Source organism: Phodopus roborovskii, unplaced genomic scaffold (genome assembly GCF_943737965.1).
Source record: "Phodopus roborovskii unplaced genomic scaffold, PHOROB, whole genome shotgun sequence".
In the NCBI taxonomy this organism is placed as follows: domain Eukaryota; kingdom Metazoa; phylum Chordata; class Mammalia; order Rodentia; family Cricetidae; genus Phodopus; species Phodopus roborovskii.
The window spans coordinates 1,449,179-1,468,784 of record NW_026126820.1 but is presented as its reverse complement, the minus strand read 5'-3'; the positions used below and the strand labels follow the sequence as shown (position 1 = coordinate 1,468,784).

The 19,606-nt window shown below is 43.2% G+C and overlaps 1 protein-coding gene across 1 annotated transcript in view; it reads right to left on the bottom strand.

The window, feature by feature from the left end:
- LOC127214623 (uncharacterized) overlaps nt 1–5,632 on the bottom strand; it is a 124,482-nt gene extending 118,850 nt beyond the window's left edge. Inside the window, exon 1 of the mRNA XM_051174959.1 lies at nt 5,588–5,632. Coding sequence (XP_051030916.1) covers nt 5,588–5,632 — 45 coding nt within the window. The remainder of the gene's footprint in view (nt 1–5,587) is intronic.
- Nucleotides 5,633–19,606: the final 13,974 nt, after the last annotated feature.

Below are 19,606 nucleotides of genomic sequence, written 5' to 3'. Positions count from 1 at the left end.
GCTGAGAGAATTGATTTTTTTTCTAGGAACCAGCCCCCTGACAGGTTATCCAATACCAAGTGGTCTCCTGGGACATACATACTTAAGAGCAACACTAAATGCATGTAGAAGTTTGAAAAAAAAAAAAAAAAGGGCCTTATAGGCTCATATATTTGCATGGTTCATTCCAAATTTGAACTGTTTGGGGAAGGATTAGGAGGTATGATCTTGTTGAAGGGGCGGTGTGTCACTAGGGGTGAGCTTTGAGGTTTCAAAAACTCATGCCAGGACCAGTCTCTCTCTCTCTCTTTCTCTGTCTCTCTCTCTCTCTCTGCTTGTGGATCAGGATGAGCTCTGAGCTACTGCTCTACTGCCTTCTTCCTGTCATGATGATAATGTACTAATGGATTCTCTGAAACTGTAAACAAACCTCTAATTAAATGCTTTATTTTATAAAAAGTTGCTTTGGTCATGGTGTCCTTTTACAGCGATAGAATAATGACTAAGACAATGTATCTGAATAATGTATGTGCATACATTTGTAACAATAATAACTAGTAAGAAGTCATGAACTTGAGGGATGTGGAAGGATTTGGAGGCAGTAGAGGGAAGGGAAGACATGATATAAATTCAGTAGTCATGTAAGAAATTCTCAAAAAGAATTTTAAAAACTTCAAATTAAAAGAAATTTTAATGTTAAAAAGAAGAAAATATTGAAAACTACAACTACTGTGTTACATTTCTTTTGTATTTCCTCAGTCCTGCTGACCTTTGCTTCATATGTTTTCCCGGAGTTACTAGTGTATGCACATTTTAATTGCAATGTTTCTTGGTACATTTAACCTTTTATTAGTATGCTGTGTTCTTCTCTGTCTCATAAACTTTTTGATTTAGGGTTTGTTTTGCTTGAAGTATGGCTCTGCTCCCTTTTTGGTTCCTATGAAACATCTTTTCTCCTTATTTCACCATCAGCCCTTTGGTGTCTTTGGATCTAGCAGGACTGTTTATATCTGTCTTAGTTGGGGTTAGTATTGCTGTGATGAAATGCCATGGCCAAAAGCAACTTGGGGAGAAAAGGGTTTATTTTGCTCAGTTTCATTTAATAGTTCATCATCAAAACAGTGAGGGCAAGAACTCATGCAGGTCAGAATCCTGGAGGCAGGAACTGATACAGAGGTCATGAGGGGGTACTTACTGGCTTGTTCTCCATGGCTGGCTCAGCTGTCTTATAAAACTCAGGGGTGACCCCACCTACAATGGGCTGGGCCCTCCCTCATCAATCACTAATTAAGAAAATACCCTACAAACCTTGCTATAACTTCATTTTATTAAGGCATTTTCTCATTTCCAATGACTCTAGCTTGCATACATAAAACCAGCCAGTATAGTATCATACCCGTTAGTCACTGTAACATTTTTACAGTTACATCTGTACATTTTGACAGGAGAGGTTTAGTATGTTTGCACTTACACTGATGACAGTTCAAATGACTTCTGTAATTCTGCTATTGTTCTAATTGTCTTCTAGCTTTACTTCTTACCATCCTCCAGTGGTTAATGGACTTTTAGTGAAATGTTTAAACTATGTTTCTACTTTCACTTGTGTGTATTCCTTGCATATTTTGGCATTAGGTTTAGACTAACTAAGGTCCTAGAAGAGTTCACAATGGTCAAAGATGGGTAGAACTGGGAAAATATCCATAATCAAGGCTATACAGCAACATGGCACTGTAGTTCAACAAGACTGTGTTGGCCAAAGCACATGTGGCAGAGCAAGATAAAATTTGGACTTAATTTAGGTCTTGTGGCTTTCAGAGATGTGCTCTTCATTAGTCAGTTTTTCTTTGTAATGACAAAATTCCTGAGCAAAGTAACTTAAGGAGAGGTAATTTATTTTAGCCACAGTTTCAGGGATTTTCATCTGTGGTCACTTGGCTCCTTTGCTTTTGGACCTATGGAGATAAACAGGGTAGAATGGTGGGGAGTGTGGTAGAGCTCAGTGGCTCAACTCATGGTAAACAGGAAGAGTGAGAGAGAGAGCATGCCTATGTTTGCCACCTTGTTTCCACTGGAGCTCCCTACTGGATGGTGTTGTTCACACTGGGATAGGTCTTTCCCATTCAGGTACTGTTCACATCTCATTCATCTCTGTGAAGCAGCCCTGCAGACTCACAGAGCTGAGCCAGGCTGCCTTAATCTCACAGTCCAATTGTTGACAGTCAAGACCATGTGCCCTCTGCCCTCCCGTTTTGCCCTATTAGAATAGTCTTTAAAAACCCAGGATTTCTGCAGCTTCTTAGAATCCCCCATGACAGCGCCCCTTACCAGCAGGAAGTAGTTTGGAAAGAACGACGCCCAAATTCCCAAAGATTGTCTGTAAATGTTTGTTTTCATTTAAAAAGACATGATTATATTAAAAAAAAAAAAACACATTTTGTTTCAAGAAAAGTTAAAGCCAAAGCTGTAAGCAGACCAATGTTTGTGGCAACTTTCTAACATACAGCAATGTCAGAGTTTGATTCTCAAGGGTGGCAGGCTGGACTTATTCAGGGGTTTACAGTTGCAGTCAGATGGACTGGATAGGTGGAGAGGCAGCCATGTTGCCCTGCACACCCAACAGCTGGATGTACAGATATAGGCAGCAGATCTTCTCCCCCTCTTCTCTTTCTTATCTTTGTTAAAGCAGGACAGGATGGAGGGTCTTCCTAGACCTCTATCAGATAACTGCTTCTCCAGTCAAAGCCACCCTCTCAGTGGAAGAGGCTGCCAAGGAGATAACTCCCTGTTCCTTGACACTGAATTGACTGATGATGCTGTTTCATATGTATAGTTAACTTACAATAGAAGCAGACAGGGGGGCGGAGGAGAGGAGGGATTGAGAGGAAGAAGGAAAGAAATGTAAATGCAGTCAGCATTTCCACCTGTGCTTGAGAAGACCCAGGGGCTGGAAGGAAATCCTCCCATTCCCTCCTCCAGGTTAATCTGCAACAGCCCCCTTGCTGTGCCAGCCCCTGGCTGAGCAGAGGGTGACTTTGCATTGGAATCTTTTTGTTTAATGTGCAAAGTAGCTTCTAAATACAAACCAAAATGCTGGTGCTTTGCTGGAGGATCAGAAGCTATTCCAACATCTGCTGGACATTTTCAAAGGCCATTTTCATAGCAACATCCATCTCCCTTGAGTATTTTAGCATCTGGCTGCTGTGGAAGATACAGCTCCATGGAAGCTGCTTGACTCAGCCTTGACCCCAACAACTGTCTCTTATTATCTATGCAGACTGTATAAGAATATTCACCACACTTGGAGTAGTGGAAGAGGGAGAGACATGGAGAGAGGAAGAGGAGACGAAGAGAGATGGACAGAGAGAAAGGAGGAAAATAGGGAGGGAGAGAGGGGAAAGAGCATGGAAGAGAGAGAGAAAGAGAACTAGAAATTTACTCAGACCTTCTGCATTAGTAGCTTTACTTGCCTTTTTTTCCCCCTCCCTGGAGACAAATTCAACTGGACCTGAGTGCAGGATTGACTGCCAACTGGGAGGCATTACCTAAATTTAACTTTTTTCGGTCATTAATCCTGCAAATCTGCCCTGTGCATGTTCTTAGATGGCTGCAATTACCAATTTGCTGCTTGTCATAATAGTCATTAGGAGCAGAAAATATTATTAAATGACTTATGGGAAAAAATAATCTGGGAGCTATAATGCTTCCTCTCAGGGCATCAGGACCAAGTGGAGATGGAGTACAAGCATTTCCCCAGCTCAGGGGCTGGGTTCATGAACTGTTCATCAGAACACTTTGTTGGTGCTTTTAATTTTTAAATTGAGACACAGTGTAAAGAATTCCAGGGCTGGGGCCTGGAAATATGGCTCAGTCATTAAGAGCAGTGACAGCTTTTCCAGAGGACCCACGTTCAAGTCCCAGTATCCACCTGCACACTTATCCTGTGTATAGGATATGGGGGCTGGGTAAGGCAGTGATTTCGAAAGAAGAAAACAAAACAAGGTGGTACACATGTGTATAAACCTAAAGTAGCTGTAATATACTTCCCCTTGATTCAAGAATCCTGTCACAGCCCAGTTCACAGCAGGGTCTCTACCTTCCCTGTGGCTGAGGCTCTGTGGGTTTGCAGAAAGTGACCCGGGGGCCTTTACAGGAGATTTCTTCTGCCTCATTTCCATTTCCCCATCAGACAGGGAACTTTGGGGGTGGGGACCGGACAGGGATTCAGCAGTGTGTTTGCTGCTCATCTTCTTAGCCCCAGGTCCCAGCTGTGGGCCAGGGTTGTGAGAGTCCTGTTGATGAAGGCTCAGCTAAACTGCAGTGACTCATCAGCAGAGTTGAGGAGGTTTGCTTGGGGTATACCCCCCAGGTCATTGACAGGATCCTGAGAAACTGCAGGAGCAGACCTCCATGATCACTGCAGCTAGAAAAGAGGCAGGGAAGCTGGTGTGTGGGAGGGAACCTTGGAAGAGCTGAGACTCATCTGAAACATTCTAGCAGGCCCAACATGGCAAACACAGGCCTGAGCATGGCAAACATGTCAACAAAAGGTTTTGCCCTTGACCCTTCTCTCCTGTTTCCTCTAACTAAACCATTAGATTACATTCTAAAGCTAGCCCCCAAGGTCTATTCCGGCATTTGGCCACTTCCTCCTTCTGAGGTGACTACCAAGGTCCAGCAATCAAAAGCCCCCATTGCTCACATAATTAACATGCCCAGTTAAAATTAAACACCTCATCCTAACACAGGTTTCCCCCTTTCCTTTTATAAACTGCCATTTGTCTAAGGGCTACATCTGTGTCCTCTCTGTCCAGAGCCAGTCCTTTGTCCCTCTGGGGCAAATAAATCTCCTTTGTACTGAGAGCTTGGTCTTGGCATATCTTGTGCTGATTCTGGTCCCAGTCATGGCTGCCCTAACACTGTGGTGGAATCCCATCAGTCTTTGTTGTGTGGAATTATCCCTTGTGATTCTTGGTAATAGTGGAGGCCAAGTTTCCCATTTTCTTTGGGATTGTGCTTCTTCAAAGTGAGAATTGACTTCCATCTTGGACTTTCCCACCCCTCTCCATTTTTTGTAAATTTTTAAACATTATTCTGTATTGATTCTTTGAGGATTTCACAACATGTGCCCCAACTCTGCTCACCCCCCCCAGTCCCTCCATATCTGCCCCTCACTCCTGCAGCATGTTTCCTCCAAATTAATTAAAAGCTAAACAAAACAAATGAACAAAAACCACTTCATTCCTCCATTTTTGCAACACATCTTCATTCATCCTAGTGGCATCAGGAGCTACTGTGTGTCACACAGTATGCCCTTTTGTTCATTGCAATGAGTCATTGGTGTGGTTCAAAGCTTCTGGCACACCATCATCACTAGACCCTCTACAAAACTCTTCGTGTATATCATGCTGTTGCCCCTAGTCATGGAGATCCTGCCGCTATCTTTCTGGAGGACCTGTCCTTTCACACACTCTAGCAGGTCATTTAGGATAGATGTTAGGGTTGGCTAACCCAAGTCCAGGATGTGGGTCTGAGTTGTAGCTGAGCTGGTTGGTCCAGTTCCCTGGGACCTACTCAGGCAAGGGCAGAGCCAGCTCTCTTAGGGCCATACCATTGGGACCAGCTCTCCCATATTTGTGATGAGGGGTGGGGCCATCTCCCCTGAGTTCAGGGGCCAGTTCTCCCATGGGGCAGGGGTCAGCTCTTCTGCTGACAGGGCAGGCTACCCCAGGGCCAAAGAGGGGCAGGACAGGCTCAGTATGGCTCTTGAATGTTCAACACAAATAGTTCCTATGACCCCCAGGCCATGGATATTATCACAGACCCCAGTTATAGCAGGAACACGGCTTTCAGCAGCAGCTCAGGGCAGGACATCACCATAGCCCCGGTGGCCTCACAGGCCACCAAAATCAGCTCTGGCAGCAAAAAGGCTATCAGGTACCAACATGGTCTACCCTGGGTATCTGTTCAGCCTCCTGTGGCAACAAGAGCCATGGACATCAACCCAGCCCCTGGCTGCTGCTGGTCTACAGACCCAGACATGTCCCATAGCATTGACCTGGGCCCAAATGATACTATAGCCCCAGGTGACAGCACAGACCACTGAGATCCATGGCAGGGTGGCCCTTGGACACCAACTTGGTTCCAGGTTTCAGACCAGGCTCCTGGCATTAGCATGGCTTTCCATGGTATCAGGAGCCATAGGCATCAACACAAACCCTGGCTGTGGAAGGACTATGGACCTAAATTTGGTCCTCAGTAGCAGTCCTGTTAAGCCCTTTTTAAAGATAAGATATCCCATGATTCTTTATAAAAACAACCATGGTTACATCCTAAGTGCAGGCCCCTGTTACATCATACACTGTCAGTTTCTTGGCCTCTGGGTGAATCCCTTAGCTAATCTTCCAAGGATTCATTTGTTTTCTAGTCTATCTAACTTTTATCTAACTATGGTGAATAAAGAGATGGAGGCACAGATGACTGGAAAGAGGGAGGAATGAGCCAGGCAGTAGTGGTGCAGGCTTTTAACCCTAGAACTAAGGAGGTAGAGGCAGGAGGATCTCCGTAAGTTCGAGGCTAGCCTGATCTACTAATCCAATTCCAGGACAGGCTCCAAAGCTACAGAGAAACCCTGTCTTGAAAAACTAAAAAACCAATAACAAACAAAGAGGGAGGAATGAATGAATGAATGAATGAATGAATGAATGAATGACTACTTGGGCGGGTGAGTAGATTTAAGCAGATTTGGCTTCCATGTTTCATTTGTTTCCTCCTAAAATTATTATTTTATTTTATCTTTGTTAACTAGTTACATTTATGGGATGCAATGCAATGCATTGACATATACCCACATTGTAAAGTGTATTAAAGAAAGATGGGTCACATATTTTTCCTTCACCTACTTAGTTTTTTGTGTGTTCAGAACATTAAAATGTATTCTTTTTATTCCTGGTGTTTTGTTTTTTGGAAAAAGGGTCTGTATGTTAAAATCTACTCTTAGAAGTTTTAGAAGACAGTGGAGGGGTCAGAGGCCCTAACCCTGTTCCCAAATGGTCATGTCCCTTCCACAACTTCATGTCCTTCTCTTGTTTTCAAATTTAAAAAATGTTTTTATAACCCACTGAGTCCAATTAGTGCTGCCGTTCTATGTGTGAGCTGTATTAGTCAGGGTTCTCTAAAAAAAATAGAACTTAGAGGATGATCTCTCTATAGATAAATATGATTTATTAGAGTGGCTTCCAAGCTATGGTCAACTATTCCAACAATACTATCTACCAATGGGATGTCAAAGAATTTAATAGTCGTTCAGTCCAGGAGGTTGGATGTCTCAACTGGTCCTCAGTATATATCAGAGGAACTGGGTTCTAATACCAGTGGAGGAATGGACTTGCCAGTGAGAGCAAGAGCAAGCAGGCAAGGAGCAAGCACTTCCTTCTTCCATGTCTTTTATATGGGCTGCCACCAGAAGGTGTGACCCACCTCAACTGATCCAATCAAAAAAAAAAAAAAAAAAAAAAAAAAAAAAAAAACCTCACAGGTATACTCAGCAGCTTGAGGTTTGGTCAATTTTAAATGCAGTTAAGTTGACAAACAATAATACCTATCACAGGGGCCACTCACTGCCATAAAAATATTTATATTTATAGCTGTAAATCTGGCCAGCTTTCAGCCTTGGTCAAAGAAGTTTCTTTTTATAGGGCAGGGCCTACTGCAGAAACTCACACCTGGTCCAAGTGCTGAGAATAAATGACTGTGAATGATCAGTCCTAAACAGGACATGGGCAGCAGTCTCCAACCTAAAGGATCATCACTGTTAAAAGTATGGTAAGTTTAGGTTGGTGAGATGGCTCAGGAAGTAGAGGGTCATGCTGTCAAGTCTGATGATTTGAGTTCAGTTCCCTGAACTCATATATCATGGGAGGAGAGAACAGACTCCCACAGGTTGTTGTCTGATCTCTGCATGTGTACTGTGGCATGTATACACACACACACACACACACACACACACTAAAATAAATTTAGGCAAGGAGACTAGAGCTCTACAATACTAAACTCACAAAACATTGATGAGAGAAACTGAACATGTCACAAATAAGTTGGGGTACAGTTTTATTCTTCATGTTGCCTTTTTCTTCGTTTGGGGGACTTTGCTCTTTAGTAAATAAAAATATGCTTTATTCTCTTTCTAGGCCATCAGTTCTTCTACAGTGCAGACCTTCCATGAGTTGTCAATAATTAAAGTAGAAACACATGAAGATATCCTTGATATGTTCTTTTGTTGGTGTGCTCCTATGCTGATTTCACCACTCTTACATATTCTGTGTTTTCTCACATGCTTACCTCTTTGAACATACAAATGTGAAGATGTGTGAAAGCAATTGCAAAAATGTCAGAGAAAGAAAAGCACAGAGCTACAGGTATTCCTGCTTTAAATTCCAAATAGATGTTTCCAAATAGACTTTTCTGCCAATCAGGATAAGCTAGATTGTGGGGGAGACTGTGAATCTCCCTGCTTGAAAATAACAAAGGGTTATTTTCTCTTAATGCTTCCTGTCACTGTGGATTCTGAGGCCTGTACTTCTTAGATCCAGCATGACAATTCTCCCATCATCCAAAGCAACTATGGTTACAACAGTGCAGGGACCACTAAATGGCAATGTGTTAAATCATACACTGATTCATAACTTTCCACTCTGGAGTGACACCTTCATATCTGATTTCTCTGAACAAGGTGCATAGGTAAAGACCTTGCAATACTACCATGTCTTTAGAAGAAAAAACTGACATCCCTAGTGGTCCCCATTTCCTGCAGAAAAGAGCATGATTCAGCTGGACCTGGCAGTATGTGAGGATGTCTCACCCTCTTATTAATCTGAAGAATCTGAATATATATATATATATACATATGTATGTATGTATGTATGTATGTATGTATGTATACACACACACACACACGCACACACACATAGTATTACTTTTCTATTGCCTATGATAAAATACCATGACCAAGACAACTTAGAACAACCAGTTCAGACAGTAAGAGTCCATTATGGCAGCATGGCTGGAGGAGCAGGGAGCTGAGGGATCCATCTTGAACTATGAAAACCAAGCACAGAAGGAACACTGGGAATGATGTGAGACTTTTAAACCTCCTTAAAGAAGCCTCTTCAAGCAGTGCCAGCAACTCGGGACCCAGCGTTCTAATTCCTGAGACTAGAGAACATTTCATTTAAAGTACCACATGCAGCGTATATCTTATATCTGCTTCTACCAAATTAAGAAAAATAGTCTCACAAGCTATTTAGCTATTGCAAATGAGAATGCCTGAAAAGGGGCTGTGTCTGCAAAGGTGGAGTGGCTGTTTAGACCTCTAGTGGTTTGGTGTGCTTAGAATGTTTCAAGTCCAGGGCTAAATTATCTTAAGGCATCCTCATCTCCTATTAATGGCCATTTGTTGCCCTCCTCTGTGAATGAACTAACATGTTTGGTGATCATTATGTAAATCCTTCATAATGTATGAGCAGATCCCTAGTTTCCACCAATCAAAGGTGTCAGACAACATGTAAAGCTTATAGCAGAGTTTTTCTGCTTTGCTATAACCCACCTGATGTATCCACCAATGTATTTTAAAAGTCTATTATTTTATGATTTTATTTTTTTCTGTTACTATTTTAAAAATCAAATTTCCTACCTCACTGGAGCATGATATTTGGGGAAACCTGAATTTATAAACCCAAGCCATGGTCACTCATATTTGGCTCTAGAATAAACTATTTTATGTCTTTGAGAACTGTCTCTTTACTTTGCTCCTTCTTTATTCCAAACCCCTGATCTGCAGAGGCATGGGAGGTAGCAACATCCCATCCCATCCACTCCTCACTGAGCCATGCATTTCTCTGAGGGCCTGGGCTAGGCTCTGTGCTGAGGACATGAGTGCTACCAAAGCCAATGTGCAATGCTGTCTGGGACCTGGAGCGTGCCTGGAGCCTGCCAGTTGGAAATGTGAGATCTGCAGAGTAGTGTCAATTTTGGGCCACATATTGATTATCTGGTCTGCTGTTGTAAAGTTTTGTTACAAAAGATGTCCCGTTCATGGTTTGTCTTGCCTTTCTTGAGATAGGATCTCACTATGAGCCCAGATGGCTCTGAATTCAATGTGCTCCTCAGTATGGGGGTGTCTAGTGTGCATTTCTACACACTGTAAGAATATAGCCTTAGAATTCACACAGCAGCCTCCTCATTTTAGATGCCAACTCTACTGAGACATTTTCTATAAGGCCCAGGCTGCCAGGGTTTCACCTAGGAAGTGAGTTAACTGCCTGCTATCTCTTTCCTGCTCCTGTCTGGGAACCAGAGACTCTCCAGGCTCTTGCTATGAAGAGTCCCCATCCACAGCTATAAGGAGAGGATCCCTCCTTTGTTCTTCAGAGACAATCCCCCACCACCCTGTCCCCAGCCAGAGCCATGCTATTGTCTCTGGTGCTGGGCCTGAACGGTCCTCAGAGTCCTGGCCATGCTATTGCTACCCTGCCTGTTTGTGCCATTACATTACTAATGCTTCTAATAAACTCTTTACTCTGCAATAATCCCCCTCAGTGTCCCTCTTGGATCCCCATGCCCCACTTCACATGCTATGCTTATTTCTTATTTATTGTTATCTTGCTGACACTGGAAAGAAGAGTAAAATGTTGTCTACACTCTGACACATACCTGCTTCCCGTCTCCCAACGCACCCTAGCTCCCTTGTACAATGCTTTGAATGAGAAACGTCTCCCATAGGTACCACTATTTGAATACGTGGTTCCCAGTTGGTGGCACTGTCTGGGGAAGTGGTGCATTTGTTGAAGGAAGAACATTACTAGAGACTTGTCTCACTTCTAGTTTGGTCTCTCTACTTCATGTTTGTGATTATAGATGTGATGAGCTAGCTTCCTGATGTCATGTCTCTTGCTTGTCACTATTCTTCACCTCCAAGATAGACTATCACTAGAGCCATGATACCAAATAAACGTTTCCTTCTATAAACTGCCTTAATCATGGTATTTTGCCACTGTAATGAAAAGGCAATGAATGTACCCTGAAGGGGCTTTCTCTCTTCCTTTTAGAAGCTAAAGGGGTAGGGCTTTTGGCCAGAGTTCAGAAATGAATCAGGGAAAGGGGTGAGAAACTGAAATGTCTCATCGATCTGAGTGAGTATTTGATGGTAGTAGCAAAATAAAGGCACTGTGTGTGGATCATCAGTGTGCCTGTGAGGGACCTGGGAACAGCTAGTGCATGCGGTTTCAATTAATACTTTTTGTCCCCAGTAGCAAGTTGAGGTCCAACAGCCCTGTAGTGTTTGTCACAGGACAAGGCAGGTAGCAATCGTGTGTGCTGATCTCAATTTGCAGAGCTTGTAAGATTCAGGAAACAGGAATTGACAGAAACATCCCAATTGCCCCTGGGAAACGACATGTAAATCTGATCCCAGGCTGTCTGTTTCCCATGTGTCTTTGCTGGATGCAGGGTGATTCAGCAGAAGTGGGGGTGTAGCAAGGACTCTACAGCCTGCCTGGTTGGGCCTGGAAACTGGTAACACACAAGCTGATAGTGTACAGGTGTATGGTGAAATAAAAACATCCCTTATCCAAATTGGCATTTATTGGGTCTGCTTTGGTTCTCGTTCTTGGCTTTAAATCAATTTGACCTACAAACTTTTAAGAAAGAATCAAAGCAGGAAGAAAATATAATCTTTCTAGGCAGAGTTAGGTAGGTCCTGGGTAGAGTTCAGATCTTAGGTACAGTGTTTTGGTTCTTCCAAATCTCTTCAATAATAGTCACAAACACAGAAGGAAAAAAAAAAAAAAAAGCAAAACGAATAAGCCAAAAGAGATACCACATAAAACCCACCAGTAATCACACAGCACAAACACCTGCATATCTGTGTTTGCTAAAGCATTGTTCTCAACAGACAAGTCACAGGACCAGCCCAGGTGCCCACTGATGGCTGAATGGATAATGGAAATGTAGTGTGTATACTCAGTGAAGTTTTAGCATATTAAAGAACAAAAGCATATCATTTAAAGGGAAATGATGGTACTGGAGATTAGCATGTTGAGAAAAACAATCCAGGCTCAGAGACAAGTACAGTGTTCCTTGCTATACACAAAATATGGATTTTTAAAAATAATATAAAACTTTAAAGAGGAACTATTTGAGAGTAAGCAGAAGATGGGAGAGAAGAGGGCAATTGGGAGTAAATACAACCAATTTAATTATAAATATGTGTGAAAATTTCATAGTCAAACCTATTTTTTTTAAGTTGACTTTATTTTTAATTATGTGTATAAATGTGTATCTGTGTGTGAGCGTAGTTGCCTTTAGAGTCCAGAAGAGAGCATCAGCTCTCCTGGAGCTGGAGTTTCAGGCAGTTGTGTGTTGTCTGATGTGAGTGCTGGGAACTGAACTATTTAAAACAGTATCTGCTTTTTAACCACAGAGCTCTCTTTCCAGTCCCCATACCCATTATTTTGTACAGTTAATATATACCAACAAAGGCAATTATTCCTGGTTTCTACTAAAAATACTGGACATCTTATTCCTATTGGGCCCTTGTCCTCCTAATGGCTTATCACTGCAGCCCAGTGGCTCTTTCCTAGGTGATGTAGTCATGTGCTCTGCCCTTTGCCAGGCTCTCCTCTACTATTCCTCTACCTTCCATTTCTAGCAGCTTCTGAATGTGTGCTTTCTGTCACAGTATGGGAAGAAGAAACTAAAGATAACTGCTTTAAGGTTCTTGATAGCTTTTTTTTTTTTCATCCTAAATTTAACTTTCCAGGCCACTTAAGTCCTATGACCTAAGTTAGTAACAGTCACTTGGGACACTCTCACTAACAGTGAGAGTTCTTCTGTAGAAGCTAAGCCTTGGTTTTTCTGGTGTGGCTTGGTATCACCTTACAGACCATCCAGCTGCTCAGAGCCTAGGCCACTCTGTTAGTTCAGAAGTAGGTGTGGCAGGATTTCAGAGAGGTCATTTAGCAAGGTAATGAGAGTTGGTTGTGGGTTTCAGGATCGAGGCATGTCTATCTCCATAATTAGCCAACAACTCCAGATGTTATTCAGTCACTGCTTTTCTTTAAATTGAATGTACACATGAGGGACTCATTTATATTATATTAATCCCATCCTTTGGAATAGAAGCTGACAGAACATACTATGAGTTAGTATCATGGATCTTCAAGTATACACATTCCTTAATTTCTCTCCAGGGAAAGGGGTAGAGGGAGAGGAGCTTTAGGAAGCCCATTTGCAGCAGCAGGAGACTGTGGGCTGGCTATCTTGGTCAGTGTGGAGAAGTTTGGTGTTGGGCCTCTGGCTGGGGAGCGGTACTTGCAGAGAGAAAGACCCAGACTTCTCCCTACTGACAGGTGAGAAAATATGTCATGGGAGTTATGGTGGTTTGAAAGAAAATAGCATCCATCGATAGTGGCACTATTAGGAGCTGTGGGTTTGTTAGAGTAGGTGTCGCTTTGTTGGAGAAAGTGTGTCACTGTGGGGGTAGGCTTTGTGATCTCCTATGCTCAAGTTATGCTTGGTGTGGAACACAGATACCTGTTGCATGAGGATCAAGATGTAGAACTCTCAGATCTTCCTCCAGCATCATGTCTGCTTGCACACTGCCATGTCTCACCATGATGACAATGGACTAAACATCTGAATTGTAAGTCAGCACCAATTAAATGTTTTTCTTTTATAAAGTTGCCATGGTCATGGTGTCTCTTCACAGCAATAGAGACCCTAACTAAAACAGGGGTCATAGGACTTATGTGGCCTCGAAAGTTAAATTTAGAGTGAAAAAAAAAGCCACCAAGAGCCTAGAGAAGAAGTGTGTCAAAATGTTTGCCTGTTTTTGATCAGAAGGAAGGCTGAAGGGTAAGGAGGTTCTGCATATTCACATATTCACATTGTAGTCCATTGTAAGTCTAGGAGGAACACATGGTTGGAAGTGTTTGGGTGTTGATTCATAGTCAGCAGAACCCTTATGTGTTCTTTATTCCTTTTCATTCTGTCATAACTCTCAGCCAGCAATCTCAAAGGAGAAATAAACATCATTGTTAATATCAATGGATGTTTGGAGGCTCTAATTATCCAGAGGCTACTTGCCCTTCTTAAATCAGGTACTTCAAGCCTGGGGAAGCAGTGTTTGGATTAGCTATGCCTGGCTGTGTTCTTGTCATGGAGGTGACATGGGTAGATAAAAGGGATGACTTCATCAGAATATTCAGGCCACAAACATACCTCCTGGGCTCAGGAAAGGAACTCTAGGGATGGAAAAAGTCCCATTTGAGAAGGCAGATTGCAATTCAGCTGCTAGAGACAGTGTCCTGTTCCGGGAGATCAAGAAGAGCTTGCTGATGTATTCCAAAAGGTACAGAGGTTAGTGTGTAACGTCCTTCTTTTTCCTTATCTCTGTACATATGAAAATGACCAGATGTTTAACTGCATCCAGACAAGACTGTTCTTTCTTGTGAGATTTCACAATGACTCCCTACACCAAAAGAAGCTTTGCACAACCACAGCAAAAGATTTTTCCTACTAACAATGTGAGAAATGTTTTCCTCGTGCTTTATAAGGAGGACTAGAACCATCATATTCCCCCTCCCCCCGCAATGATCACTGGATAAATTGGTAGCTTTGCTTTCCTTGCTGTATGACTTTATACAGGTGCCTTAACCACTCTGAGTTTTAGTTTCTATGCTTGTGAAATGAGAATGACCACAGTGACTAATGCATAGTGCTGCAACAATAGTTAGTTGCATGGAGCCTAGTTAGAGCCTAATAATTATAATCATGTCCTGCCTGTAGTATTAAAATTGTTGGGTGAAACACACCTGTAATCCCAACATTACTAAACTGAATCCAGTCTAGGTTACATTTTTTAACGCAACCCCATCTCAGACCAAGACAATAAAAGGGCAAAGCAAAGGCTGGTTAAAGATATGCTCCAGCTAGGTCATAAGAAAGGCACTGTGCTTTCCTTTCCCTTCTTGATGCTCTGTCATCTAGTTTACCTCACATTCCACTGCATTAGGTATAATCTCATGCATTTTCTCACTCCTCCCGCCCTGTGGGAGTTGTCCTAAGTACTGAAACAGGCTGCTGCCTATGCTGGAGTACAGTCACAATGGGTGGGGGGAGGGAAGGAGTGGGAAATACAGACCCAGTTTCCTCGCTGGTGGCTGAGCTCTCTTGTGAGCCCATTTGAATGGTTTTGCTGTGCCACGTCATCATAAAATGCACAGCATGCCCTGCTTGGCTGTGAGCCCAGGTGGCTTCGCTCTCAGCTTGGGCATTTTGCCAAAGCCAAGCAAATGCATGTCTACCTGCCCCCAAACATGAGGTCTGTGGATCTGGGACACACAGGCTCCAGGACAGGAAGGAATTCTCCTATGTGATTCTATCTAGGGCTGTCTAAGCTTCACCTCTCCCAGATTTACAGTCCCCCTAGAGATCCTGGAAGAGCCCTATTTCTCCTATATCCCCTAAAGCCAGTCTGGGTTTCTCTCCTGGAGATTCAGTACCATTATCGTGTCTTCTGCCTTGGGAGATGCAACCCATTGCATCCACTCCCCCAGGTGAATTTGAGTCCCCAGGATAAAGTCTCCCTTCTGTCTGCCACCCCAACTCTCCTGCCCCCAACTCCCAGAGCTCAGCCTGGACCATTTCCTTCTTGAAGAAAACTGTTTCTCACAGGCTTGTCTCTAGTAAACCTCACACTGGTTGTATCTCCCAGAAATTCTCAGGGGGTCACCTCCCTGGGGGCTCTTTTTTGTGGGTTTTCTCCTGTGTGGAGCTACTGATGGGCATTACGGAGGGAGTGAAGCATAGAAAGACAGGCTCTGGCATCTATGGACTCACCAGGTCCCACAATGAGCAAAAAATGTTACCAGTGGTTTTGCACTAAATTTAAATATATATTTGCACCTTCTTTACCAAACTTGTGAAATTGAATCCTCAGGCAGTTATCAAGCTTAACATTTCTGGGCTGTCACCCTTAAGATTGTGATTTCCTTTGCCTTCTCATACACTGATGTTGAATCTCAAGTTCCCATCCTGAAAACTAAGCAGGGGAAGAAAGAAGACTGCAGAAGGCATAAGAGTGAAAAGGAAGGTTGCGATTGTCCTGTCTCCACAGGGCTGGTGTCTAGTCTGGGAACTCTACTCCAGCCTCGGAGGACCTGGCTGGGAGATTTGAGCTGCTTGCTGTTCACTCAGAGATTTGCTGAGCTGTGTTCATGCAGCAGTCACTTCATCCTGGGCCTTGTCCTAGGACATGCGAGCAGACTGTCTTCAGGCAGGCTGCTCCTGGTCCAGAGGAGGACAGATTCCTGCTGGGGTAATGCTGGATGGGTGAGTACTGAGTCAGTGTAGATACAGAAGTGAGATGTCAGTTTCCCCTGTTGGGTGGGAGTGCAGTGAAGAGTTCTCAGAGGAGCTGGTGTTTCTGTGCATCTGAAGGGTGAGAGGCTTATCGTCCAAGTAGGCAATGAAAGGGAGAACTTGAGAAAATCCTAGCAATGTGGCAGCTTGGCTGAGTCTCCACTGAGGGGCTGCAATGACAAGAGTTGGATTAAGGAGGAAGCCAACACAGCAGAACAGACCCGAAAGGCTTAGGAATGGTCCTCTGGAGTGGTTCAAGTTCAATGGCAGATGATGGGGTAATGGGGTATGTGTTAATTTTTCACTGTGTCAAAACTGGGATATCAATTTATAGGGGTTTAAGTTAGTTTCTTGATTTCAGAGGTTTCAAATGAATCCATGATTATTGTTTGACCCATGGGTCTGTGACCAGGCAGAAAAATGACTGAAGCACAGAGAAGGATAATCTGTTCACTTTATTGTAGCTAAAGAAGAAAAGGGGAGAGTGGTAGGGGTGTGTAGAGATGGAAGAAGGAGAAGAGAGCAGAGGAGAGGGGGAAAGATGGGAGGGGAGGGGGAGAGAGGAAGAAAACGAATGAATCAGGGACAAGTAGTATGTCAGCCTATGGGGAACATTTAAGGTCCAAACTATAACAGGAGCTATTATAGAGGTAAGCAGGATGGGGTGTGTACTAAAATGTGTCTTGCTTTCTTATTGATCAGTTCTGTGACTACTAGCCTTCTCTCTCTCATGAGCGCTGGGCTTCTCAAGGGCTGAGGCTGGAAGCTTTATGTAAAAATTGTTCACAAAGCCCTTGCTGGAAGGTGAATCTTAGTAAATGTAGTAGGCACAGAGTGCATTCAAGGGGTAAATGGAAATGTGTACTCCAGGCTCAAGCAGTCTGTCAACAATGCAGGCAATTTTAGCATTGCTCAGATTTGGACCATAGGCTTTCTAACAGGAGGGATGCAATGAACCAGGCCTTGAACCAGGCATGCTAACAAAAAAGATGGAAGGAGGAGGGGTGAAGACACTGATGGAACTAAGAGTCCAGGAGGACCATAGAGATGGGAGGGCAGAATTACAGTGACACCTTCTCAGTTCTGAGTCGTAGCAGCCCCAGATGTCAGTGGTCTTGGGCTAGCCAAGCAGACCCTGGAGGGGAGTGGAAGTCAGTGGGATAGCCTGATTTTACCTACCTCTAAGTGACTCACAGGGTTGAGGGTTGGGTTCCCTCCCTCCTCCCCTGTCATAAATAACTCAGAAAAGGAGAAATCAGGGAACTGAGTGCCATCAACTGGTAATGGGCCTTCCTGGGGAGTCAGAATACAGCAGAGGCTTGACAGACCCTTGACAATGCTGCTACACATACCAGTAGAAATATTACCCACAAGCCCCTGCTGAACTGTACTATTTTGTTGTTGTTGTTATATTCATCTATCACTGTAAATTGCCTGCTATTATTGCCTAAAATTTGTTTTTTCAGCTCAAGGATGTTGGGCTTTATTTAAAAGGTGGAACAAAATAAGCAATAAGAAGAATTATTAGTGTACCTTGGTCTACAAAAGAAAATTCTCCAAATAAAAACCTTGGGCCTACCTAACCAATTTGAGATTTAGCCAGTAAGAAGGTCAGCCCATGGAAAAGATGATGGTCCCATGAGATGCCCTGTAATCTACATATTTCCCTGAATGTTTGAATACTAGAGGTGGGAGAAGGATGAAAATCCAGCTTCAAGCAGAATTTCTATAAGGGCTTTGAAAGCTGTAATTCCAAGGTACCGCATAGTATTAGCAAGCTGTGGCCTTTGTCCTGCCATGCCTTCCTACCCTTGGGATGTGCAGTGATTAGGCGTGCTGTGTAGGGGATGGCTATACAGCCAGGACAGAAGTGCAGTGTCATAGGACTCCATGCCCAGAAGTGCTTGCTTATTTGGGGACTGCTTTTTCTGCCTTCTTGGGCTTTTCAGCCAGCTTCTTAGTCAAGGAAGGTGACTCCATCCCCGAAAGCAGCACATAGAACTACATGCCTCACAGCAGCTGCTGGTGTGTGTGGAGGGGCGGGTGTGTGTGGGACAGAATATGGGTGGAGGTTTTTCTAAAGCCTATTCAAACTGCTGCTCACACTCTCAGAGTCTCTGAGAGTCTCTCTGTCCTGTGCAGGGCAGCTACCCATCCATTCAGATTCATTTGCCAAGAACTTGGCAAGACATGTATACTCACACCATGAGTACCCACCAGGAGATTAGCACCCACAGGACAAATCAGACACAAGAATCATTGGCTTACATGGGTTTGATTGAATATGGAGTGCCCCAAAGGGCAGTGCGTTGTGTTAAGGTTTGGTCACCAGCTATTGGTGCTATTAAGAAGTAATGGAGTCATAGATGTCACTGACCCTATCAACAGATTGATCCCTGTTGGATTCATAAGATGTAGCGTTATCAGGAAGTGGTGGAGCTTTTAGGAGGAAGGGCCTAATTGGAGGAAATAGGTCACTCTGAATCTGTCCTTGAAAGCTGTGTCTTATCCCAGGCTTGTCCCATCATTTACCAACAAGCCCATATAAAAGAATGAATTTCAGAGATAGAGAATAAAGTTGAAGAACCAATAAAAAATTAAAGAGTATGAATGACATTTCTAAGAATAAATTGGGATATGTTCAAGAGGCCAAACCTGAGGACTAATGGTGAGAAAGAGGAGCATAGGCACAATCAATGGAGTGGGCAGACTAATGAAATTATAATGCAAAGCCCTCCAAATTCATAGAAAGAAGGTTCCCCCACACAAGAGGGTACAGAGCTCCAAATAGACATGAATAAAGAAGAGACTCTATGGCATAATACAGTCAGGGTCCCAAAAACTCAAAATAAAGAGATAATTCTAAAAGTAGTACAAGAAAAAAACCCCCACACAAAGGTGGAGCTATCAGAAATATACCCAGACTTTCATCAGTGACCATAAACGCTAGGAGAACATGGCATGAAATATTTCAAGTTCTGAAGGTAAACAACCCTGAACCAAGAATATAATATACCCAGCAAAGCTATCTTTGAAAATGCTAGAGAAATAAGGGGGTTTTAAGATAAACACAATTAAAGGGCATTCCTGGCAGCCAAGCCAGCACTGGAGAAGTTTTTAATGGAATACTTCATAGGAAGGAAGAAGAGAGGAGGCCTCCTTCCTGTGAGTATATAAAACACACGCACTCCATGAAAACAACAGATGACTT